This window comes from Podarcis gaigeae (genome assembly GCF_964106915.1).
Source record: "Podarcis gaigeae genome assembly, chromosome: 2".
In the NCBI taxonomy this organism is placed as follows: Eukaryota; Metazoa; Chordata; class Lepidosauria; order Squamata; family Lacertidae; genus Podarcis; species Podarcis gaigeae.
In genome coordinates, this window is record NC_139679.1 from 6332482 (window position 1) to 6358335 (window position 25854).

At 45.0% G+C, this 25854-nt stretch overlaps 4 protein-coding genes across 6 annotated transcripts in view; 1 reads left to right on the forward strand and 3 right to left on the reverse strand.

The window, feature by feature from the left end:
• The window catches only part of PRIM1 (DNA primase subunit 1), a 129195-nt gene extending 116767 nt beyond the window's left edge, over positions 1-12428 (reverse strand). Inside the window, exons 1-2 of one of the 3 annotated variants that reach the window (XM_083729436.1) lie at positions 12081-12428; positions 6868-7189 (exon numbers count right to left, since the gene is read on the reverse strand). In XM_083729436.1, the coding sequence (XP_083585562.1) occupies positions 6868-7189; positions 12081-12320 (562 nt within the window). In that variant the 5' untranslated portion in view covers positions 12321-12428. Of the gene's footprint in view, positions 1-6867; positions 7298-7413; positions 9549-11429; positions 11571-12080 lie in introns of those variants that run through there. The other 2 variants (XM_083729438.1, XM_083729437.1) reach the window with 2 other exon arrangements.
• The window catches only part of LOC310840224 (17-beta-hydroxysteroid dehydrogenase type 6-like), a 57881-nt gene that overhangs the window by 13025 nt on the left and 19002 nt on the right, over positions 1-25854 (forward strand). The gene's annotated exons all lie outside the window — the stretch shown is intronic.
• LOC310839470 (17-beta-hydroxysteroid dehydrogenase type 6-like) lies at positions 1441-5325 on the reverse strand (the record flags this gene model as incomplete). Its single annotated transcript, XM_083728102.1, has 4 exons — positions 5260-5325; positions 4206-4464; positions 3370-3527; positions 1441-1502 (listed from the first exon to the last, which is right to left on the reverse strand). Exons 1-4 carry the CDS (start codon positions 5267-5269, stop codon positions 1441-1443), a joined length of 489 nt encoding a protein of 162 aa, XP_083584228.1. The 5' UTR covers positions 5270-5325.
• LOC310840204 (retinol dehydrogenase 7-like) lies at positions 13555-24332 on the reverse strand. Its single transcript, XM_083729510.1, has 5 exons — positions 24011-24332; positions 23057-23378; positions 21138-21396; positions 20649-20806; positions 13555-17659 (listed from the first exon to the last, which is right to left on the reverse strand). The coding sequence occupies exons 2-5, from the start codon at positions 23367-23369 to the stop codon at positions 17442-17444; spliced, it is 948 nt and encodes a 315-aa protein (XP_083585636.1). The 5' UTR covers positions 23370-23378; positions 24011-24332; the 3' UTR covers positions 13555-17441.

Consider the following 25854-nt stretch of genomic DNA (forward strand, 5'->3'; position numbering starts at 1 on the left):
CAACTCAAAATCTTGCCACCAGGCTAGATCTGGGGGCACTTCCTTCAGAATCCCTGGGCCCACCCCACCCACATGGTGCTCAGAATCCCCCACCCCCTTTTCCTTACTCATGGAGCTAAACAAAGACATATTATTTCCCCAGTGACTCTGGGCGACCCTGGTTGTTGCTGCCAGAACTGAGACAGGGCCCCACGCATTTCCAAAAGGGAAGGTAGCCAGTCCTGGAGAAGGAAAACTCTGGTTCTCAACCTCCACTGCCTTGCAGCCAAACTCATTCATGAGAAAGTCATTGGGACACTGAGGTTAACCCTGAGATAATATCATGATCCTGCCTTTAACTCAGTGTACTTTGGGGATCCACCAAAGGTATTAATTTGTTTCCTGGAACTATAGGCCAAATGCCACATCAAACCAGTTTTTCAGTGGTGTATCTGTGTGGTGTGAGAGAAATCCTTACTGAGTAGGACATTACATTGCAACAGATAAACATTTTAATAGACTTCTACTCTAGAATTCCAATTGTAATGCAATAAAATACATTGTATATATAAAGATATAAAAGCAGCTATAAACTACAATAAAAAACAACTGAGCACCCTATCATGGCACATTGCAGTTGCTGCAATGGGTAGCAAAATGATTGAGTGGTCCAGCAAGACCTTCAGCAATTCTCAAGTGGTCCGTGGGAAGAAAAGTATCAGAACCACTGGTTTAGAACTTCAGAAAAGAGAAACAACGGAATATCGTTAATAGTGCAAAGACTTCCTTGGTTCATTTGGAGAACTGACATGTTTCTTCAGCATATTCTACACGGCCTGTGCAGGTTTGGGCCAGATGCATCTCCACAGGAAGTAAAAAATGGAGTCTGGCAAGTAAGAGAGAGGAACGTAGAAGAGTTTGGCATCCCAGCCTGGACAGTAGCGGATGCGAGGGGAGCAGGAGGTCAGGGCATGTTCTATAGAGTCCGTGACCGGTTGAAAGTTGCTGCTGTAAACTTTTTCAATATGCAGCCAGAGCAGCAAGAATTCTACTGGCCCAGAAATGGAAACAAGAGGAAATACCGACAATAGAAGAATGGAGACTGAAGCTGACTGACTATGCAGAATTGGACAGATTAACCGGGAAAATTAGATATCTTCAAGATCAAAAGTTCATTGAGGACTGGGGGAAATTTGTTGAATATCTGAAAAGAACATGTGATGTGCAAACAACACTGGTGGGATTTCAAGAAGCACTGTGAAAGCTGAGATATATTGTTAAAAACAAATAGGAGTGGGAGGGAAGTTTAATGGCAATATAAACAGAGGAAAGCGTAAACTGAGAAGTAATTATGGAAGATTGTCAGAAAAGCCCAAGGAAGTCTAAAAAAGAATCAAATTTGTGAAAATTTGTGAAAATTTGACAGAATTGTATATTTGTGTTGGAAAATAATAAAAATTATTAAGAAAAAAAAAGAAAGTAGCTGCTGCCGTTGAAGGAGAAGAGTTTTAATAATTTGAGATCTGTGATATAGGAAACAAGAGAAAAGTTAGTGGTACAAAAATATATATGCATTTATTTCTGCATTTATTTATTTGATTAATTTGTATGTTGCCCTGTACCTCCACAGGAGATAACCTAAATATTTTGGGTTCTGAAAGGATATGTTAGCTTCTGGATTTCTCTGCCTAGGAGGTCTAAATCTAAGGAGGAGCATCGGGAACATTTTCTGTTGCTTTAAGAAGGAACCTTTAGCAGCAGCTGATTGTTGTTGTTGTTGTTTAGTCATTTAGTCGTGTCCAACTCTTCATGACCCCCTGGACCAGAGCATGTCAGGCACTCCTGTCTTCCACTGCCTCACACAGTTTGGTCAAACTCATGCTGGTAGCTTTGAGATCACTGTCCAACCATCTTGTCCTCTGCCGTCCCCTTCTCCTTGCGCCCTCCATCTTTCCCAACATCAGGGTCTTTTCCAGGGAGTCTTCTCTTCTCATGAGGTGGCCAAAGTATTGGAGTCTCAGCTTCAGGATCTGTCCTTCCAGTGAGCACTCAGGGCTGACTTCCTTAAGAATGGAGTTGTTTGATCTTTCTTGCAGTCCATGGGACTCTCAAGAGTCTCCTCCAGCACCATAATTAAAAATCTTTAGCAACAGGTGATTAGATAGTGTCAATATGCATTTCAGTCAGTAAGTGGGGCTCAATGGTTGTATCTAGGTGAGGGTTGCCATACGCCGGGTTCAGACCTGGGCAACCCACTGGCAGAGGAAGAGGTAGCATGATCCCGGTGGGGTGCCATCGCGGCTGCTCCCCCCTGCCACACCCCCAGGACACGCGCCCTGCCCCAGCCTGCCCCCACCTGCTCTCTGCCTCCCCCCTCTGTGCCGGAGCATGAAGCTCTGCCACTGGGGCTACCTGGCTGTTCTCCCTCTCTGCGGCTCTTTAAAAAAGCAAAAACTGGTCTCCTTTCTTGGAGCTGACTCCCAGGATCAAGCAGGTAGCGGACACTGTTTTGGTGTGGGTGTCTGTGCATCTTTCTCCCTCCCCCCAGTAATCTCTTCCCTTTTCTCCACTGGACTCGACCGTGTGTGTGCTTATGTGTGTATAACTGTCTCTTTGTGTCTCCTCTCCATCTCCCACAACTGATTGTGCTTCTCTTTCCTTGCAGTAAACGTGGAGCCCAGGGCATCACCCCGCCTGCCCCACCTGCCGAAGGTCCTTTGCTCCACAACTGCAGTGTTGGCTAGGTTGGTCTCTCACCAGGGCCATCTCTCTCCCTCCCTCCCTTCTATGTGTCTCCTTATGTATCATATATGCCAAATTGAATCAAAGATCAAATGACAGGATAGGAATGGGTGTGATTTCATATCTCTCCAGATACAGACCTGAACGTGTCACATTAGCTAGGTTCTGCCCCCACTCCTAAATATAATCAGCATTGTAAATAGACTTCATACCCCCCCCCATCTCCATCAATCTCAGTCACTGAAAGGGCAAATGGTAAAAAAAAATATTTAGGATATTGGCCAGCACAGTGTAAAAAAATTAGCCTTGTATGTTTTTAAAGGGGGGGAGGGGGGAGATTACGCAGACAAACACACACACACACAGACATGTGTCAGTGTGTCCATTGGAGGGGGGATGTAGTCGAAAAGCTTGGGAATCATAACAACATCTTACTGATGGGAGGGATTTGGAAACCAGCAGTTTAGCCTGGTGGGTCTCAGGGTCTCTCTCTCTCTCTCTCTCTCTCTCTCTCTCTCTCTCTCTCTCTCTGTGTGTGTGTGTGTGTGTTCCACTGCAACAGTGGGACTTATTAGCACATGCTTTAATTGCAGGCTTTTGCACATTGCAAACCAAACTGAATTGTTCCCCCCGCCCATTTCTACTCACTGCGCTCAAAGTAGCGCTGCCCATAGGCTTCCTTGATGTCAGAAGGGGCTTGGCTCCATGCATTCTTGTAGCTCTCTATCATGTTTGACTGCATGGCTGTTTTGAAACAACCGGGTTCAATAATGCTGACTTGGACCCCGAAAGGATGAATCTCTCGCCTGAATTGAGGAGGAAAAATCAAGAAACACGTCTTCTTACTGAACCAGAATAATAAGGAAGATCCTGATTTGGCTTCCATGGAATAGAACATCTTTCCTTAAAGAAGAAGAAGAAGAAGAAGAAGAAGAAGAAGAAGAAGAAGAAGAAGGGAGAGAGGGAGATGTGGTGAAATGCAGCCTCATGTCTTCTTCTGTCTTGAGGCACCAGGGCATTGTCCATGACCCGGCATCAGGCATATTCAGAGGCAGCCACCAGGAGGTTGGTGCTTACAACTCTTGCTGGTACATTAAATTGTTTCCTCAAGAAAAAGAGCTGACTTAGGTGTGCAAACCCCTGCTGATTACTTGGTAAGTCTCTGGTGCAGTCCACATGCCCCAGCACCTGCTCTTTATTCTTTTTTTTTTAAAATAATATTTATTAAGATTTTCAAAAATACAGAAAGAAAAGATTAAAGTACATTCAAAGCCTTATTTTCATACACCCACTTTCCGGGACTCCCTCTTTCCCCCACCCCTACCGTATTCCCCTATCATATTGTTGGCTCCACAAGCTCTCAGTCCACATGTCCCAGCACCTGCTCTTTAGTCATTGCTGCCCTCTGCTTGAAACTTAGCTGGAGAAGCAGACATCCCACGAAAGCAAGGAGAAAGAGGAAGATACAGAGCTATCATGTTTACCTCAGGATGTCAGAGAAGGCTTCCACGCCGTACTTGGATGCGGCATAGGGTACTGCAAAGCATGCCAATCGTCCCATCATACTGGACATGTTGACCACCCTCCCTCTGGCTCTTCTCACCAGGGGCAGCATGTGTAGCGTCATGTCAATCATCCCAAGAAAGTTGACGCCGATCAACCTTGCAACGCCATCTTTGGTCAGCCACTCAGTGGGAGCTGATGGGGCAGCAATGGCTGCATTGTTTACCAAACCCCAGAGCCCTGTGTGAGAAGAAAAAAATATTCTTATTGTTCCAGGTTCCCACCTGCCCTAATAATTGGATATACACAATTCTTTGGAAATGTGGGTATATCTGCATTCTTGTGAGTGCTGTGTGTGTGTGTGTGCTATGCACTATATGCCAAGGATGACGCTGTTAAGTCAAGGCACCCATCTTAGCTTCTCTCCCACACATCTTTTGCTCACTTAGTGCTTAGGATCCCTGCACAGACACTCTTGCAACTTCAGTCCTTGCCCTCTGTCAAATGAGCACAGCAGTAAAGTGGAGGATAGTATGGAGCCCTGGGCATCAATTCGCACAGCAGCCACCTGATTTCCCTGCATGCTGTCAGAGAATGGAGTCTGTAGTTTGGGTCTACGTTTTGCACAGGTTGGTTAGGAGATTTTATAGGGATTTTGCTATAAAATTAATAAGACATGATACGTGTAGAATATAGCATGCATGGAACACTGAGAGGGTGTTTATGAGTGGGTGATGAGAGGAATAACTAAGAAAGAGGGGTTTGTATCATTAATAAATGATTTATATCATTTATTAACAATAGTACAATAATCTCCCTTCTTGTCTCAGTCTCAGCAGCCACCGTGGAGAAATTATCTTAATCTTTAGATTGGATCAGGCAGCATTTCTGAAGAAAGGGAACACATATCTCCTCCTCCTGAGTCATTTTTCTGGTGTGGATTGCAGCTCCTCCCAGCTGCTCTTAGGAGGAAAAATTCAGAGTCCAGCATCACCTGCTTGTCAGTTAAAGCTACCATTTTGTACCATCACTTACGGCTTTTCATATATGTGCTTTAAAGAGCAGCCTGATCTGTGGACATTATCAGGTGTCAATGTTTCTCTTCACACCACAAGGAGCTTCACCTGCTGATGTCACAGAATAAGCTGCTGTCAAAGGCACAAAGCAAATGTCTTTCAGATCAGTTGGCAACCCTAGAAGCTTCTTATAGAGGTTGAATTAAGCTGATTGCATAGTTTTTAATTTTTTTTACTCACTGATATTTGGATATTTGGATTAATTGTTTCTAATAAGTTTTTTGAATATTACTCGTTCATTTGATATATTTGGAGTCACTTTGGCGACATTGTGTGGGAAAGTGGAATAAAGATAAGCAGATGATTCAGAAAATCCCTGGCCTGATCCATCCAGAGCCACTGGCTAATCAGTTTGAGGTTCTTCAACTGCTTGCCAATTTAATTTTTTTTTTTTTTTGCATTTTAAAATTTTATTGATATCCTTATATATACATTATTTCCAAATTTCAACCTTTCGCATACATTTAGGACTTCCTTCGACGTCGTCGAACCTTCATTCGTGTTTAAATCTTAGATACACATTTCAAATTACACATTGCCATTTATACCCCTTTGATACATTATTTCTATTAAGCAATACTTATTAGTTCTTTACAGAGCCTCTTTGAATCCCACAAGCGTTGTTTTTACCATACATTTGTTCTCCAGATATCCTATGAATTTCCCCCAGTCTTCAATAAATTTTTGATCTTTTAGGAACCTTATTTTCCCTGTTAACTTATCCAACTCAGCATATTCTATCAGTTTTCCTCTCCAATCTGCCACCGTTGGGGTTTCTTCTTGTTTCCACCTCTGGGCTACTACTATTCTGGCTGCCGTCACCGCATACTGAAAGAATTTGTGGTCCTTTCTCCTAATGTCTTTTCCCATAATACATAGTAGGAATGCTTCTGGTTTTTTAACAAAGGTATAACCTAAGATCTTTTTCAATTCATTATATATTTCCTCCCAGAAACTTTTAACCTTCTTACACTCCCACCATAGATGGTAAAATGTCCCTTCCTTTTGTTTGCATTTCCAGCATTTGTTGTCTATCTTATACATCTTGGCCAGTTTAACGTTACTGTTCGTTACTGAAGGAAAATATCATGAAGATGCAGTACAGGTGGTATATGACGCCTGCTTGCCAATTTAAATTTAAATAATTTAATTATTATTTTTTAATTAAGATTAAAATCTTGCAGCATTGCTTATGCTCTTTTGTATCTGTAGATATTATCAGATGGGAACATGTATCTTCATACAAAATGAACTTTCACTGTGTGACTTCACAGAACAAGCTGCTGTCAAAGGCACAAAGCAATAATCTTTCAGGTTATTTGGCAATCCTAGTAGCTCTTGACAGAGGCTGAATTAAGGTGACCCCATGGAATTCCTTCCCCATTCACTGCCTTATTGATTTTAGTTGTTTCTAATACTTTTTAAAATGGTCATACTATTTCGTTTTGATATATTGGGAGTCGCTCTGGCTACATTTTTGGGGAAAGTGGAATAAAGATAAGCAGATGATGATACAGATAATCCCTGGCCTGATCCAGAGCATGGAAACAACAGAACAAAAAGCTACCTTTGTTCCCCACTTGTTCTTTCACCCACTTTGTCGCTGCCGCAACGCTCTCTGTACTGGTGACATCCAGAATGGTGGTTTTCAAGCGCTCTGAGGTGACCTTGTCCAGCTGCTCTGCCCCCTTCTGGGTGGTACAGGTTGCCAACACCCGCAGACCCCGGGCATCCAGATGCCTGGCAAGGTGGTTGCCAAGGCCAGAGGAACAGCCAGTGATGAGGACATATTTCTCCGTCAGGTTCTCCACTGTCTGTCTCTCCTGGTACCATCGGCGAAGGAAGTAAAGCCCCAGCAGGGCAGCCAGGTAGAGCCACATGGCTGAATCCTGCAGGGAATCAGCTTGCAAGAGTGAGGGCACACAGGGACCTAGCAAGCCTTGGAGAAACCAAATCCCAACGCCTGCTCCACCATGAAGCTTGCTGCTCTATTTAGCCTCCCACGCAGTGTTATTGAGGGGAAGGAGGAATTTTGCAGGAAGCAATGAGCTGCTTGCAGCAGAGGGAAGCCAAAACAAGTATAAATAATAGGTCTAGCTAGCTTTTGATTAACTGATCAGCTTAATAAAGAGGAACAGTATGAGCCTATCTACATCCATAAATATTGTGCAAGCTCAGCATCCGCAGCCAACAGATCGTATGCCTTATTTTGCCATTATTGCACCACATATTGCACCAGACGGATCTGAACCAAAGAGAAGGGGCCATGCCAATGTCCTAGCAATGCCCCCCTCCCCACTTAGGAAGGCATGTTTGCCTCCTGTGATGTTACTTGGGAATCAACTCCAAAGGGTAATTAGGAGTCCTTTCCATCTCACTAATTTGTCGCTTGCTGGCAGGAGAAGGAGAGCTCCAACATTAAACTGTTTTGCTCCATCAATCACCTCTTTAGGGGGAGGGGGCTGGGGGCACTGAACCCTCCAGGATCTCCCTCGGCGAAGAGACCCTCCAAACTTGGCAAGCCTCCAAAGGGAATACTGACATCGGACAACATCTCGACATTGCTCCACCATCCACCATTGCTGCCTTCCCATTGCCAACCCTCAGTCCATCTTCCTCCTCCCTGCTCCCGCCTCCCGCCTCCTGCCTCACACCGGCTTCTCCTTCTGCCTTTCTTGTGCATGTGTGTTTTTCGTGTTGGCTTTGGAGCCGTTGCCTTTCTGGTGAAGAGCGTGTTGTGCTCTCTTGGGCTGCCTCGGGCCCGGGAGCGACAGGAATTGGGCCTGTGATCGATGGGTTGGACATATCTGCTGTATGGGGAAAATATAAAAATTTACCTGAACAGAAAACACCTTGGTGGCTTTCCCCATTAGAAGTGATATCTTTGAAAAAATTAAATATGAGAAGTAATAGGGTGAAATATAGAGAGCTGTTAACCGAGGTGGAACATCAGGTGAAACTGAAAGATTTTGAAGAGATAAGGGATTTATTAACAGATTGGTTACAGTTTCACCAATTAAATGATATCTTTAAGACAGTCAAAAACAAAAAGACCTGTTAGAAAACAATTTGAAATTATTGTCGAAAATGTATAGATTGCTCTTGGAATGGTATGCAAAAGATGAACAGGTTAAATTTGTAATGATACACTGGGCAATGGATTTGAGGCATAATATTCAGATTTCAGATTGGGGAAGGCTACGGAAATCAGATTTGAAATTTACAGCATGTTGTACGCTGAAAAATTTTTATATGAAAACCATGTACCGGTGGTATTTGACTCCTAGCAAGTGAGCAAAAATGTATAGGACAAGTACAAATACCTGCTGGAAATGTAAAGGAAAAAAGGTACCTTTTATCATATGTGGTGGCCATGTAAGGTAGTAAAAGCTTTCTGGGAAATGATATACAGCGGTACCTCGGGTTACAGACCCTTCAGGTTATATACGCTTCAGGTTACAGACTCCGCTAACCCAGAAATAGTATCTCGGGTTAAGAACTTTGCTTCAGGATGAGAACAGAAATCGTGTGGCGGCGACGCGGCAGCAGCAGGAGGCCCCATTAGCTAAAGTGGTGCTTCAGGTTAAGAACAGTTTCAGGTTAAGAACGGACCTCTGGAACGAATTAAGTACGTCATCAGAGGTACCACTGTATAATAAATTGAAAAAATGTTTAAAATAACTTTTGTAAAAACAAACAAAACCAGAAGCTTTTCTATTAGGAATTGTAGGCACCGATATTCTAAAGCAGGCATAGGCAAACTTGGCCCTCCAGATGTTTTGAGACTACAATTCCCATCATCCCTGACCACTAGTCCTGTTAGCTAGGGATGATGGGAGTTGTAGTCCCAAAACATCTGGAGGGCCGCGTTTGCCCATGTCTGCTCTATACCATCTAGATTGATCACGGTCTTCAAGCATAGAGGCTGAAAAGGAATTTGATGTTGTTCTGTAATGTACTTTCAGCCAGGCCTTGGTTATAATGAGCCATGTGTTGGTTTCCATCAGATGAACCAGGAAGGGACCATCCCCAGGTGGGCGAAGTGACAAATATTTCTTGGCATCCTTAACTGGACGAGGGCCAGGCTCACCAGTGGCTGGGAAGAAGATCCCCCCCACATGCTGAGCAAGCTGAGACCCTCAACTCCCATGCCCAGGGGGTGCAGACTGCGACCGGGGCAAAGCGGACTGGAATGCCTGCTGTATCATGCACCCATACTCCTAGGCCGACCCCTGGGACTGGCTGGGACTGGGAGAACAAGGCACCAGAGGAATCAAAAGCCTCGCTCCCTTCACTCGTGTCAGAAGGACCATGAGCCTCAAAAACAGTAGACAACGTGGAAGGGCCAGGCTGTCTTGGATGCTTTAGCTGAGATTCCTGCATTGCAGGGGGGTTAAACAAGATGACCCTTGGGTCCTTTCCAGCTGTATGATTCTATGAATGCCAGAGTCTTTATTTTCAAAGATTGGGGAGATGCTTAACAATACAATATATAGACTTTGTAGCAGGTTTGCTTGCAAAGTGCTGTAAGACTGAAGATTTGAGGCTGGAACTTCACATTTTGTAGTACCCGACATAAAGTTGTGAAAGAAGGGGTTGATTTTCAAGGGGAAACCAGTGAGAGGAGAGATAGTGCTTAGATTTCCTCAAATGCTTTCACTGGGGTTCCAGAAATGTGATTGCCCAGAAGTGAGCGGGACAACAGAAACCCCTTCTGAACCAAGGTTAGACACTTCTAGGTGCTGAGGATTTGTACAACTGTACTGCTTAAAGAGTCTACTATTTTTTTTCAAGAGAAGATGTGGGTACATAACAAAGAGTCTTATGGTATCCCACCGGAATTAGGTGGCACCTGCCTCCTCTGCTCTGCATTCTTCTTCCTTAGCCTGGCCCATCACACAACAGAAGTTGTCTTAATTTGATGCTCACCTGGTTTTCGCTGTTTAATGGAGTGTGGTTGTTTTTGTTTCATATTTTCATGGATCTACTGATGACAGTGTTGCAGGCTACGCAAATCCAGAGTTCTTGAATGTTAATAGTGTGTGCATAACCCAGCAATGGAGAACCAAACCAGGCTATGGTAAAACTTTCTTCAATTACTGATGTGTGTGATAAGAGTCTAACCCATTCACAAACTCTAAACTAAAAGGTCCCTCTTATTTGCCCCAGGGTGTGATGGGTGGAATACAGCTATATCTGTGAAGGACCACAGACGAATAAGCAGAATGACCGCTCCCCGCTTAAAACGGGGGGCGCCCTTTGCGTGGACGCGTGCAGCCCCTAGATCTGGAGCAGCTCCAACAGCATAGGCTTGGCCTTGCCTTCCCTCAGGTGGGATACCTGGAGGTCTCTGCCTACCTCAGTCATTTGCCCAATCCCACCTGGGGGAAGCATTGCCAAGGAGACCAGGCCAGGTAGGGGAGGGATTACCTGCCCACACAATAGAGGGAGGATCTTACCTGGGAATCCTCACTTGGCTCCAGAGCTTCTCCCACCCTACCCACCCTCAGTTAATGTCTTATTTTTCAGGTTAACTTTTCTTCACAGGTTTCGCAGGTTAACTTTTCTTCACAGGTATGCGGGCGCTGCTACGCAAGGTCGCTGTTAAAGGGCCGGAAAGGAATTTCCCTGCATTGGCAGGTTTTGCCTTTCCCGTAGCAAAACGTCACAACTTTGGCGGTATCAGGCCTTGGGCGGAATCCTTTAGTCCATCTTCCTCTTTGCGGCGGCGATACCAGGGTTCCCCGTTAAAGGGGTTTCTGAAGGGAGGCTTTGGCCGTGCGCCGAAAGGTTGTCATTGCTCTCCCCTGCGGCGGCAGCGTAACGGGGACAGCTATCTCTGCTTGAACATATGTTCTCCAGAGCCGGCCCACCCCCCCACACACTGGATAACCCTGATGCTCCCTAGGTCCCCAGCTGGGGACTGGGGAGGGAGAACGCCCAATGCCTGAGCCAAGGTTTACCCACATTTGAAATTTAATAAAGTTGTGGCCAATTTAATCCCATAGCACGTTGTCTCGAGTTGTTATTCCGCATGACGGGGGGACCGCGGGAGATCTGGAGACTCCGCCTGTCCACGCAAATGGAATTTTTTTTGTTTGCACGTTTGCACCAAGGCAAAATAAATACCTTTCAGGCCTGTAGTCCAAATCGAAGGCTGCATCCTTGGGAGTGTGGGCAACTAGTTGGAGCTTAGCTCCTCAAATTGCCCTTGTCATCTTTTCTGTCTAAACCCGTCTCTTAAACATCCCCCTCTCCATGGCATGTGAAAGGTAGGCTTTGGGGATGTGAGGTAATTCTGTTCTGGGAGAAAGTACATGCTGAGACACTGTGAAAATAGCTGGTTCTGCTGTCTTAGACAATGATACTTCCTGAAAAATGTAAGGAAAGGCTGCCAAGCAGGTAAGAGGATACCTTGTATTTGGCTTACTTTGAGGAGCTGCCAAAACATGAAATTGTTAATTGTGAGTTATGTTCAAAATGCCTGAAGCCGTCTTACATCAAGTGAGTGTATTTCACCATGTTTCTCCAGGGTGCTTTTTATGGTTGCCAAATCCCAAGCTTCAAAGGAACCAGAGGCTGCTCTACCTATCATAGAATCATAGAATCATAGAGTTGGAAGAGACCACAAGGGCCATCGAGTCCAACCCCCTGCCAAGCAGGAAACACCATCAGAGCACTCCTGACATATGGTTGTCAAGCCTCTGCTATAAAGACCTCCAAAGAAGGAGACTCCACCACACTCCTTGGCAGCAAATTCCACTGTCCAACAGCTCTTACTGTCAGGAAGTTCTTCCTAATGTTTAGGTGGAATCTTCTTTCTTGTAGTTTGGATCCATTGCTCCGTGTCCGCTTCTCTGGAGCAGCAGAAAACAACCTTTCTCCATCCTCTATGTGACATCCTTTTATATATTTGAAGATGGCTATCATATCACCCCTTAACCTCCTCTTCTCCAGGCTAAACATGCCCAGCTCCCTTAGCCGTTCCTCATAAGGCATCGTTTCCAGGCCTTTGACCATTTTGGTTGCCCTCCTCTGGACACGTTCCAGTTTGTCAGTGTCCTTCTTGAACTGTGGTGCCCAGAACTGGACACAGTACTCCAGGTGAGGTCTGACCAGAGCAGAATACAGTGGCACTATTACTTCCCTTTACATCTAGATGCTATACTCCTATTGATGCAGCCCAGAATTGCATTGGCTTTTTTAGCTGCCATGTCACACTGTTGGCTCATGTCAAGTTTGTGGTCCACCAAGACTCCTAGATCCTTTTCACATGTACTGCTCTCAAGCCAGGTGTCACCCATCTTGTATTTGTGCCTCTCATTTTTTTTGCCCAAGTGCAATACTTTACATTTCTCCCTGTTAAAATTCATCTTGTTTGTTTTGGCCCAGTTCTCTAATCTGTCAAGGTCCTTTTGAAGTGTGCTCCTGTCCTCTGGGGTGTTAGCCAACCCTCCCAGTTTGGTGTTATCTGCAAATTTGATCAGGATGCCCTTGAGTCCATCATCCAAGTCGTTGATAAAGATGTTGAATAAGACCGGGCCCAAGACAGAACCCTGTGGCACCCCACTAGTCACTCGTCTCTTTTGATCTTCTGGAGGCTACTGCTTGCCGTGTCATTGGTTCCCACATGAACCAAGAGTAAGGGGTATTTGTCAGTGGGTTTTATGATTCCTTGCAGTCGTTCAGTTACATCTTGGATCTTAGCCCCGGGGAGACAGCACACTTCCCGAGACATCTTGTCAGGCCCACAGATCACTGCTTCTGTTCCCCTCAGTAGGGAATCCCCTATCACCACTACACGCCTCCTCTTAGGTTTGGTCGGGGTTCTTCCGTGAGCTGTCCGTTCCAAGGTCGCCTGCACATTCCCTGAGGACTGATTTTGCTGCTCGTCTTCATATACCTGAATGACTGTAATGAGGGAGAGATCCTCAAATGGAGTCTGCTCTTCGTCTTCCATGCTAGGGGAGAGGACCTCAAAGCGATTGTGTATTTCTAAACAATCAGAGCGAACCCTGGGCCTCCTACTTCTTTGAGTCACGTTTCTCCATATATCTGGCTCCTGTGTTGGTGAACTAGCCTCCTTCTCAGGGGAGTCCCCTGTCTCCTCCTTGGTGGAGACGGTGTGCTCTGTTGCTTCCAAGAAGAGCTCCAGCTCTCTAATTCTTTGGAGCGTAGCTACACATTCCTCCAGTTGCTGGACTTTGTCTTCTAAGAGGTGTAACTTCACAGATAAGAATTAATGAGCAGTTGGTAAGATTTATAAGCCTTTTATTACAGCATCATGTTGCAAGCACAAATACAGAGCTCTTCGCAAGGAGGCAGTTGCCTAGTTGTGAAGGCCGCTCCCCACAAGGCCCTTTCCACCTGGCCTAGGGGGTGAGGCCCACACTCACCAGCCCCACTGAAGAGGCGCCTGCTGAGACTGGAGGGACGTTGCTATGCCTGACAACAAACCCTAACTATTGGATTCTTTTGCCCCTTTTTTGTGTGCCTGCTAAACAGTCATGTCATGCTTATGATAATATTTTATTCTCTTGTTAATTATTCTGGTTTAAATGTGCATTTTATATTTGACTTGACTTAGCAATGTTTTTTTGAAATATTTAATATTTTTTGTTATTTTTCTTTGTGTTAAATATGTATTCTGTAGTTGACTTCCTTTGCAATGTTTTATTTGAAAATTTTAAGATAATATTTTAGCTTTCTGTTAATTATGTTGCTTTGACTGTATACTCTATATTTGACTTTCTTCAGAAATGTTTGATTCTGGATTATTTTATTGATGTTTTAATAAACCACTTTGAGATTTTTCTTAAAAATATAAAGTGGTATAGAAATGAAATAATCATTTGGACCTCCAAGTCCGAAGGGAGGGGGGGGGGGTCCTCCATGCTCTCAAGTGATGTCTCAACTAACTTCCCCTTCCCTGCCTGAGTTCAGGAAACCTGAAGTCCACAGTGGGCATGCATGTAAACATTGATTTACCTGTGAGCAAGGCCAATTTTTTTTTTGGGGGGGGGGGACCAGTTTTCTGATATACCAGACTTGGGGTTCAATTTTTTTTTCACTTGGCTCCACCCATTGCAAGCCACCTAAATTACATAATTGCCTATGTGATTGATTTGTATTTGAGTTGGTATTGTAATTTGGTATTGATATAATAAGGTTTATATTGGATATTTTTAAATGAAAATTAATAAAAAAAAATTTAAAAAATCTGAGTGGAAAAGATTCTGGGATGAGAGATTCTGGGTCATTTTTGCCAGTTCTACATAGTTCTTAAACTTCTCTTGCCATTGTTCTTTAGTTGGTATTTCTCCAGTCTTCCAGTTTTGTGCAATCAACATTCTTGCTGCTGTAGTGGCATACATAAAGTCCTCACTTCCTTTGGTATGTCTTGACCTAAAATACCTAACAAAAAGGCTTCTGGTTTTTTTTACAAAAGTTATTTTCAACATTTTTTTCCAATTCATTATATATCATTTCCCAGTAGGATTTTACCTTTTTGCAATCCCACCACATATGATAAAACGTACCTTTTGTTCCACATCTCTAACACTCTTTCTTTTCATTTTTATACATTTTTGCCAATTTAACCTGTGATAAATACCATCTATACATCATTTTCATATAATTCTCTCTCAATAATATGCAATCTGTAAATTTCAAATTTACTTTCCACAATTTTATCCAGTCCTGAAATTGTATATTATGTCCTACATCTTGCGCCCATTTGATCATTGCTGATTTTACTTCTTCATCTTTGGTCTCCCTGGAGGAGACTCTTGAGAGTCCCATGGACTGCAAGAAGATCAAACGTATCCATTCTGAAGGAAATCAGCCCTGAGTGCTCACTGGAAGGACAGATCCTGAAGCTGAGGCTCCAATGCTTTGGCCACCTCATGAGAAGAGAAGACTCCCTGGAAAAGACCCTGATGTTGGGAAAGATTGAGGGCACAAGGAGAAGGGGACGACAGAGGATAAGATGGTGGGATAGTGTTCTCGAAGCTACCAGCATGAGTTTGACCAAACTGCGGGAGGCAGTGGAAGACAGGAGTGCCTGGCGTGCTCTGGTCCAGGGGGTCACGAAGAGTCAGACACGACTAAACAACATCTCCTTTTTACATGTAGATGCACAATTAATCTCATGCATTTAATATATAGAGGGGACAGGGGAGATGAGTTCATTTAATCCACATTCCTTTCTGAACAACATTAGTGAAGGGAAAGGATTCTACCATTTGGTAGTATTTGTAATTCCTTTGTCATTAAGGAAACCCTGATATAGGATTGATACTGCCAGTTATGCTTGAATCCATGATTCTCCTGGACAGTTCAGGGATAGACTTTGTTTTTAGAAAATGGAAGAAAATATTTGTGCCCAACATGCTTAATGCATGCACGGTGGTACCTCGGGTTAAGTACTTAATTCGTTCCGGAGGTCCATTCTTAACCTGAAACTGTTCTTAACCTGAAGCACCGCTTTAGCTAATGGGGCCTCCTGCTGCCGCTGCACCGCTAAAGCATGATTTCTGTTCCCATCCTGAAGTAAAGTTCTTAGCCTGAGGTAATATTTATGGGTTAGCGGAGTCTGTAACCTGAAGCGTATGTAACCTGAAGCGTATGTAACCCAAGGTACCACTGTAACACTTTAGCAATGCAGGAAGAATTGAATATATGCTAATATCTGATGACTTCCACTAAAAGCATTGTGACAGGTTTGATGCAAAAATGAAGCAGCAATTTCAATTACAGCAACTGAAAGATGAAGGAAGAAAAATATACATGTCTGGTGGGGAGGGTGAGACTGATGGAGTCATTTTAGCTGAGGAAACCAACAAACACAACATTTCCCCACAATATGCATGTATGTGCTTTAATGCTGATAAGAGCAATGCCCGAAGCAGGTCTATGCAGAAATCTGAAGGGCAAGTCCTCTCACCCTTTCAGTGTGCCAACGTTGTGAGGGGAGGTTGTAGTCTCCGCCTGCCCCTCCAATCCCATGGGTATCCTGTTAAAGGGATCTGGGGGCAGTGGCCATGTCTGCGTGGCCAGGCGGGGCCAGGGCTGATGGCACTCCCCCAGACGGGCAGTCCCTGCTGGGGTCATCCTATTTGATGTAAGTCTTAGGAACCCCCACCTGGATTGATCTACGTGTTACTTCCGGTGGGCGGGCTGGAAGTATATTTTGATTGCCTCATGCCCAAGCCAAACCTCTTTCATCTGTACAGTGGTACCTTGGGTTACATACGCTTCAGGTTACAGACTCCGCTAACCCAGAAATATTACCTCAGGTTAAGAACTTTGCTTCAGGATGAGAACAGAAATCGTGCTCTGGTGGTGTGGCAGCAGCAGGAGGCCCCATTAGCTAAAGTGGTGCTTCAGGTTAAGAACAGTTTCAGGTTAAGAACAGACCTCCACAACGAATTAAGTACTTAACCTGAGGTACCACTGTATTCCATAAAGTTGTGGCCTGTTTCGATCCAAACTAGTATTAGTGGTCATTTATTTGTCTGGGGACTGGACCTGCAATAAACCTCTTTACTGAAGACAACATACCTTCAAAATGTAAGAGTAATTATGAAAAGAGGATGTCTTTTCAGGCTTCCTAGATAAACCTGTTTAAATTTTGTATGGCAGAAATCCTCTTCAGGGTTAATGCTAGCCCAGCCGTACCAAGGAGGAGAGTTACAACATTCAGAGGGAGGATTTCCAAGCATGTTCATAGTTCATGGCTGAATCCTGGGAATGGTAGCGGAGCCCTCATGGAGTTGCAATTCCCAGCACCCTGAACAAATTATGGCTCTTTATGGCATCTTCTGGTTAGGAGGCTGTAGTGTGTAGGTGTGGAACATTCAGCTGATCAACCCAGACAGTCTGAGGGGTGATTTCATGGTGTGTCTGTGCAGGGAGTGGAGTTTTATGTTTTAAAATTCCTCCTTCGTTGATGAATATCCCTGTGAATAAACAGAAAGCTCAGTGGATTGATCTTGGTGCAAAGCAGAATGAGTGGGAAGGAGATGAGAGCTCCAGTTGCTACCAGCCTGGAGATGGTGAAAGTAGGAATGACGGCATCGTGCAGCTGTAGTCAACATTCCTCGGTTCTCCTAGAGATTCATGTCTGAAGTGTGTCTATGATCAGCAAAGAGCTTTGGCTGGTCTAGGCCTCCCATAAGCCACAATATAGTCTGCAAGTGAGGCTGGCAGGTACGAGAGGGGGATGAAGATGAATTTGGCATCCAGACCTGCAGTGTAGCGGCTGCGGGGGTAGCGGGAGGTCAGCGCATGCTGCATACAGTTCGTGACCAGGCAGAGGTCTGTATTCCTCCATTTACCGCTGAAGAACGTCTGGGAAACTAGAGGTGGAGAGGGGAAAAGAACAAAAAGAAATCATCCCTGCCTTGTAACTGACTGGGCACAGAGCCCTGGCATCTTCCACAACAGAACTGAAAGATCATATATATGTTATATATATATATATATATATATATATATATATATATATATGCTTTCGTAGATTTTCACGGGTACAGGAATGCAGGTTTTGGTGTCCTCGGGTGTCTTCCCGTGTAAAAGTTGGGGTGTCTAGGCGACGTTTCGACGAGGTCTCACTCGCCATCTTCAGGCTGGTGCTTTCGGCTTCTTGTTACTGGAACAGAGCGGGATCTCAATGTTTGAGTTCCTATAAATACTGTAGAGGGGGTGTGGTGTCTAGCCCAGAACATTGGAGGCTAGACACCACACCCCCTCTACAGTATTTATAGGAACTCAAACATTGAGATCCCGCTCTGTTCCAGTAACAAGAAGCCGAAAGCACCAGCCTGAAGATGACGAGTGAGACCTCGTCGAAACGTCGCCTAGACACCCCAACTTTTACACGGGAAGACACCCGAGGACACCAAAACCTGCATATATATATATATATATATATATATATATATATATGAATGAAGATATTGCTGCCAGATTTCTGAAGCAGCTGAACCTCAGTTCCAACTTTGCAAAGCTTTTGAGTTGTAAGGGTGGGGGAGTACCTATGAGGCTGAAAATGGCAGCCTGTGTCAAGTCCCCCTGGGCCTACTGTGGAAGAATTGTGTATCCTGAGGAGATAGGTGGATTGGTTTGTACAATTCTTCCTTCTTGCTTATTGGTACCTTTGGGACTGGCAGCGGTTTTCGGTTTGCTTTATTGCTTGATTTACTGTTTGTGCTCCAGGTATAAGTAGCGGGAAGACGTGGCGGGCAAGCTTTCGGCTGAGTAGTACAGCTGCCAGGCATTAACTAAACTCCTTTCTGGAGAGTTTAGGTGCATCTTCGCAGCAGGTACTCACTGCCATACCCTTCCTTGTAGGCTATATTTCTGCCTTCTTGCTTCACAGTAGCCCACGTCTACCTCACAATTTGAGTTCAGAGATCACAGATTCAGTTCTGCCTGCCTGCCAGTTACTGATTACCGTATTTTTCGCCCTATAGGACGCACCGTCCCATAAGGTGCACCTAGTTTTCTGGGGGGGAAATAAAGCAAAAAAATTATTTCCCCCCCAGGCGCAGGGCTAGGGTAGGGGAGGCCCGAGCTTTCCCCGACCCCAGTCCCCAAACAGGCAGCTCTCTGCAAGCTGTGGGAGCCCAGTACTGGCTCCCGCGGCTTGCGGTGAGGTCCGCGAAGCCTGGAGAGTGAGAGGGGTCGGTGCGCACCGACCCCTCTCACTCTCCAGGCTTCAGTGAAAGTCTGCATTCACCCCATAGGATGCACACACATTTCCCCTTCATTTTTGGAGGGGAAAAGGTGCGTCCTATAGGGCAAAAAATACGGTAACTCATCTGTCCCTGAGTGTTAGCCATACCACCTGCCTCTTGCGCACTCGGCTTCTTTGGAACATGACATCTGCATGACACAGCAGATGTTTTTAGATAAATGTAGAAGGTGCAGGGGAAGAACTGCAGAATGACCCATCTGCTTTTCAGAATGTAACAGCTTCTTAGTTCATGTAGCTCACCTAACCCAGGTATATGCCCAATGCAGTCCAGTGCAGACAATGCAGATTGTTATAGGAAATGACCTGAAATGTCAATGGCAACTTCCCCTCTGGTTTCAGCGACCATTCGGAAGAGAGAAAGAACGGGATGGGCAATGTCTCATGGTAGGGGGTCGGGTTCCAGACAGTTTCAGAAAATTCACCACACAGCACCACAGTGTTTGACCGTGCCAAAGTCTACCATCTTTTCATCAGCATAAAAAATAATAATGATGTATTTATGATAAGATATGAAATGATATAGGGACACGGGTGGCGCTGTGGGTAAATGCCTCAGCGCCTAGGGCTTGCCGATTGAAAGGTCGGCGGTTCGAATCCCCGCGGCGGGGTGTGCTCCTGTTGCTCAGTCCCAGCGCCTGCCAACCTAGCAGTTCGAAAGCACCCTCGGGTGCAAGTAGATAAATAGGGACCGCTTTCTAGCGGGAAGGTAAACGGCGTTTCCGTGTGCAGCTCTGGCTCGCCAGAGCAGCGATGTCACGCTGGCCACGTGACCCGGAAGTGTCTTCGGACAGCGCTGGCCCCTGGCCTCTTGAGTGAGATGGGCGCACAACCCCAGAGTCTGGCAAGACTGGCCCGTACGGGCAGGGGTACCTTTACCTTTACCTTTATGAAATGATATGCTAATATGATAATATACATGCATGCATGTATCAGGACCCACCCTACTGGGGGAGGCTGTAATTTGTTTTTAATTGTTTTTAATATCATATTTTAAATTGCTGTGACCTGCCATGGGAACTAATGGGGAAAAGTGAGCAATAAAGCAAGTGTGTGTGTGTGTTATTGTTGGCATTGTCTGCTTCGGGAGACAATGGAGTGCAAACCACTGGAGAATCACAGGGCCTGAAGTGGCCTCTCTGGGGTGCAAGCTTGGGCAGTGTGTATGGAGCTCCTGCGCTGCCCAGACAACAAGACCCCCCCTCTCGGCCTCACTGATGTGGTCCAAAGGAAAGCAGAGCAAGATGTTTGCCACAGCTTGGCTGCAGGAGTTGCCAGATGGAGATGTTCAAGGTGCTATCCAACCGTCTTAGGGACTCCACTCCAGATTTGTGTAGAGTTTACTCTTCAGACTTTTCTAGACAGGTCACAGCAATTTAAAATTTAAAAAAGTTTAAAACAAAAGCAGCGGATATGGATTTTTCCACGGGGTTTACTCCTGAAACCTCTTTCACAAATGAGAATAGCTGCAAGGTAGCAGGGGTTTAGGACCAGAGTTTTCCTTCTCTCTCTCTCTCTCTCTCTCTCTCTCTCTCTCTCTCTCTCTCTCCCTGAGTGGGGCAAGGAAAAGCAATTTCTATGTCTCAACTCACAGTTATTCCAGTACTGCAGCCCATAGAGGTCTTTGATCGCAGCAGGCAACTTGTTCCATAAGTTGGTGAGGTTCGTTTTGTAAGTTTTATCAAATTCTGTTGCAAAGCTGCCTGGCTCTATGATGCTAACTTTGACCCCAAAAGGATGTAATTCACGCCTATGATGAAAACAAAAAATTTAAAGAGACAACATGATGACTCCTGAACCCAGAGTTCGTATCTCTCCCTGTGCCCAACCTGCCAGTTACAGACAGATTTCTTACCCATTTTAATGACTGCTTTACCTTTCTTGGGGAGCATCAAAAGCAACAGAACTGCTAAATACAAATAGGTTTGTGAGCATGCATAAAAGAGACATGAAGATAGTTTCCTTTTAGGTTAAAAACAGTATGAATTAGGGTTTCTCAGGAGTGTAATCTCACATGCCATTCAAAGTGTCTCTTCCCGACCATAGTGGCAGTAGATGTAAAAGCTGAATGAATGATTTACCTGAGGCTGTCAGAAAATGCTTCCAAAGCAAATTTTGAAGGGCTGTAGCCTCCTCCACTGTAAGCAAACCTTCCGACCATGCTAGACACATTGACTGCCCTTCCTTGGGCTCTCCTGATGAGGGGCAGCATGTGCAGCGTCACATCAATTGTTCCAAGCAGGTTCACACCCAGCTCCCTCACAAAGTCCTTCTTGGTCAGCCACTCGTTGGGGGCCATTTGCCAGAGGATGCCTGCATTGTTCACTAAGCCCCAGAGTCCTGTGGGAAAAGACGCATGGTTTCTCTTTGGAACACATTTTGGGTGGATAGTGAGGAGATTTCACCCCTCCCATATCCAAGAATCTCCTGATGAGTCTGCTGATTCTCCAGAGAGAAAGAGGCGTGTTCTGCTTCTCTACTTATTCTACTCCAGCACCAAGTCAGTCAGTGTGTTGGAGAGAGAGAGACTGAGTGTTAGAGATCATGTGTATAGATAAGGTTGCTGCTAAGAGCAGCTGCAGACACTCAGTGTAGTGCAGCATTCATTTATGCTTAGAACTCATTTAGCTCTGTATATAGTTGTATAATAGTTGTAGATAGAATAAAAGAAGTTATTCTACAGAGCTGCTCTCCGAGTCGTTTATATACTCTGCTAGACTCTGCTATACTCTGCTGTCTTCTTGTGGAAGTGAATCCGGTGCTCACAACTCTAAGCTGTGAGTCCACAGCACTTTGACCTGTTCCTGTGCAGAAGGTGGTCTCTGGAAGTGCTACCCAGCTCGCCTAGCCCAGTCGGGGCTGAAGTGCATGAGTCCAGTTGGTGGTACTGGCTCAAGGGCGATGCTGACAGATAGTGCATGAACCCGTCATCTCAAAGAGTGGGAAAACAGCAATAGCCATGGATGCAGAGGTCAGATGCATCCTGGCAAAGCAGAGGCACTGTGGGTGAGGGGTTCCTGTGTCAGAGAAATTGGTCAGTTGTCCACCCTGGATGGGATTGCACGCCCCATGAAGGAGCAGGTTCACAGTTTGGGGGTACTTCCAGTTCCAGCTCTGTCACTGGAAGCTCAGGTAGCCTCAGTGGCTAGAAGTGCATTTTACCAGCTGCACTTGGTGTGATTTGACAGCTATGAACATTCCTGGCCCTGGAAAGCTTGGCCATAGGAATTTGTGCATGGGTTACTTCAAGAGTGGATGATTACAATGTGCTCTGTGTGGGACTTCACTTGCGCTTGGTCCAGAAGTTGCAGTTAGTGCAGATGGCTGCAGCATGGTTGCTGACAGGAGTGAGACATTGCCAGCGTATAACACGTCTGCTCAGAGAACTGCAATGATTGCCTATTTGCTACCAGGCAAATTTTTAGCGTATAAAGCCCTTAACTGCTTGGGACCAGTTTACCTGCGAGATCATCTTATCCTATATATGCCCAATTGACCACTTCAATCTGCAGAACTGGCACCGTTACATAATACCCATTCCGTAGGTGTTGGAAATTGAACTTTGAGTGTGGCAGCATCTACATATAGGAACGGCCAAGACCATGGGCATCAGGCAGGCACCTCCTAATTTTTTGTGTGTGTTTAGACAAGCCTACCCATACATGTTGAATGTTGAAAGTCTTAATCCGTTTTTACCTTATTGCTGATTTTATTTTATTGAATGTTTCAGGTAGTTGTTTTTAACTGTTTCCACGGATCATTTTATTGTTTCACACTCTTTGGAAACCACTTTGAGTTTTTTGTTTTCTTTTACAATCCATCAGTGCTAGATTTTATGAAATGTAGACAAGGAAGGAAGGAAAGAAGGAAATGTTACCAGACTGGTGAGGAAGAGAAAGTGTGGGTTTCTTGGTTTCAAAAGCAGCCAAACATTGGATGCAACATGCAGCCTATGATATCCATAAGAATAGAATACTCAACGAACTGTGTTTGGTCAAACCTTTGTTCCCCACTTGCTCTTTCACCCACGCTGTCGCTGCCGCCACGCTCTCTGTGCTGGTGACATCCAGAACGGTGGTTTTCAAGCGCTCTGAGGTGACCTTGTCCAGCTGCTCTGCCCCCTTCTGCGTGAGACAGGCTGCCAGCACCTGCAGGCCTCGGGCATCCAGCTGCCTGGCAAGTAGGTTTCCAAAGCCAGAGTCACACCCCGTGATGAAGACATATTTCTCCGTCAGGTTCTCCACCGTCTGTCTCTCCTGGTACCATCGGCGAAGGAAGTAAAGCCCCAGCAGGGCAGCCAGGTAGAGCCACATGGCTGGAACCTGCAGGGAAGATGACAAACAGAGTATAAGGGCCAAAGGCACTCCTGGGCATCAACAGCAGGGCAGCTAAAATCTCCATGGAGAATATGAATCATGCAGAATGTTATAGTCAATGACACATATGTGAGGAATCCCCAATTAGATCTCCCAATACCTTTTTTATTTAGAAGTAGCATCAGGATCCAGAGGCCTGTGTTGCTTTCAATCAAGGTCTCTATTGTGGAGTATCCACAATAAAAATGTATGGAAGGAAAGTGCTTAATGTCACGTAAATAAATGTTTCATAAAGGTGCTATGAGACTCACTCATTCAAAAAGAACCTTCCCTTCTCTGCAGGTTAACACTGGAGCAGAATACTCAACCCACACATTTTTTAATGTTGGGTAGCTCACAAACACCAATGGGACCCCCTCTTCACTCTAAGCTCTCAAGAAGCATCTTCGTTCTTCCCTGGATCATGGATCAAGCAACTCTGATTGACACAGGAGAGACTCTGTAGGTTTGTAGGTCCAGATTACTGCCAGGGAAAGCATAACCCTCTGGCTGTGGGCTGGCCGCCCTTTTCTCTCCACTCTTCACTCTCTGTTCACTTCAGTCCCCCCCCTGAACAATTATTTTTATGAGTTTCTTACCTCCTCTGTAGAACTTTCAACTGCTGGCAGTTGATGGGGTGTTGTTCCTGAACTTGGTGTCCTTTGTGTTACACAACCAATGCTTGGACTTTTAAACCTTCAGTCCGGAAGTGTTGGAGGCATTTTCGCATTGGCTGGGGGCATGTACAAGTTTCAGATTTCATATTTCTTCTCTGCTTCTACCTCTGATGCCCTCTAGGTGGTACTAGGAGGGAACAGATGCTTCCAGTTAGGCTGGGCATGGAATATTTGCTCATTAAATTCAGAAAAAAGAGGAGAAATACAAGTACGTTTGCCCTTCTGTGTGTGTGTGTGGTGTGTACACACATCTACACACAAACACACACACATTTTTCTTATGAATATAAAAAGACACTTTTATGGGCTTCTTATAAATGGAGAAAGAGAGAGGACAAGAAAGAAAGCAAAAAGTGGAGCTATATTTCCTGATGCGCACAATTGATTTGCTTAAATTGGAAATACATCTCTTGAACTTGTACTTCTCATTGTATTCTCCAGTTCATCACATGACAAAATATGTCATATGTGTTTAAAAATCAGGTCAATAAAGAATCACTAAAGAATGGGGGAAATACGTGGATTATTTAAAAAATATTTGCAAGCATTTAACTACATTAGCAGGAAGAAAACAACACAAGAAGTTAAATAATAACTTATTTGGAAACTAGAGAGTAACAATTATAAGGAACTAGAGGGGAAATGCAGTGATAAAAGTGAAACCAGAAGGTGAAATAGAAGGGGAAGAGGGAAGTCAAATTATATTTTTATTTTTTATATTTATATATACAAAAGATTTCAGATTTTTTTGTTAGATTAGTTTTTTGTTGTTTTGCATCCATGCTCTGGATCAGGCCAGGGATTATCTGTATCATCATCTGCTTATCTTTATTCCACTTTCCCACAAAATGTGACCTGAGTGACTCCCAATACAGTGGTACCTCAGGTTAAGTACTTAATTCGTTCTGGAGGTCTGTTCTTAAGCTGAAACTGTTCCTAACCTGAAGCACCACTTTAGCTAATGGGGCCTCCTGCTGCCACTGCACCGCTGGAGCGCGATTTCTGTTCTCATCCTGAAGCAAAGTTCTTAACCCGAGTGTAATGGTTCTAGGGGTTGCTCGTGCGTAAATCGATGCCACACCTGGCTGGGTTACCTGGGTGAACCCTTTCTGTCTGGACAGCCGCTCACCCGTGGCTGTCTCAATCGCTGGCAGAATCCGTCAGTGGGCATTTCTTGAACTTCTTCCAGCAAAGAAGCTCTTTGACGCCTAGTCGCCGCCTATTCTCCCTGCGTGGAAGCCTTCTGCGCTGGGAGGGTGTGGGCAGCGGAGGACGCGTTCTCTCCCCGCTGGTCTCCGGCGAAGAGTCATGGAGCCACCTCGCCGATTCCCCCATCTGCCCCCCTTCTCCACTGGTGCTACACTGAATTCCTTCCCTCCCAGGACGCTCTCCGGAACCCCTCTGGAGCCCTCCCTCTCCCTCTGGCTCCAATGGCAGTTCCCTGACACCGAGGTTAGTGGAGTCTGTAACCTGAAGTGTATGTAACCTGAAGCGTATGTAACCCGAAGTACCACTGTATATCAAAAATAAAATGTATGACCATTTTAAAAAGTATTAGAAACAACTGAAATCAATAAGGCAATGAATGGGGAAGGAATTCCATGGGGTCACCTTAATTCAACCTCTGTCAAGAGCGGCTAGGATTGCCAAATAACCTGAAAGATTATTGCTTTGTGCCTTTGACAGCAGCTTGTTCTGTGAAGTCACACAGTGAAACTTCATTTTGTATGAAGATAAATGTTCCTGTCTGATAATGTCCACTGATC

Coding starts and splice junctions, on each gene's coding strand:
- LOC310840204 (XM_083729510.1), bottom strand. CDS start 23,369: ATGTGGCTCTACCTGGCTGCCCTGCTGGGGCTTTACTTCCTTCGCCGA. Junction 21,397..23,056: donor AGAGCAAGTGGGGAACAAAG/GTTTGACCAAAC, acceptor CTTTTCCCACAG/GACTCTGGGGCTTAGTGAAC. Junction 17,660..20,648: donor GCTGCAGTACTGGAATAACT/GTGAGTTGAGAC, acceptor CTCCACCTCTAG/TTTCCCAGACGTTCTTCAGC.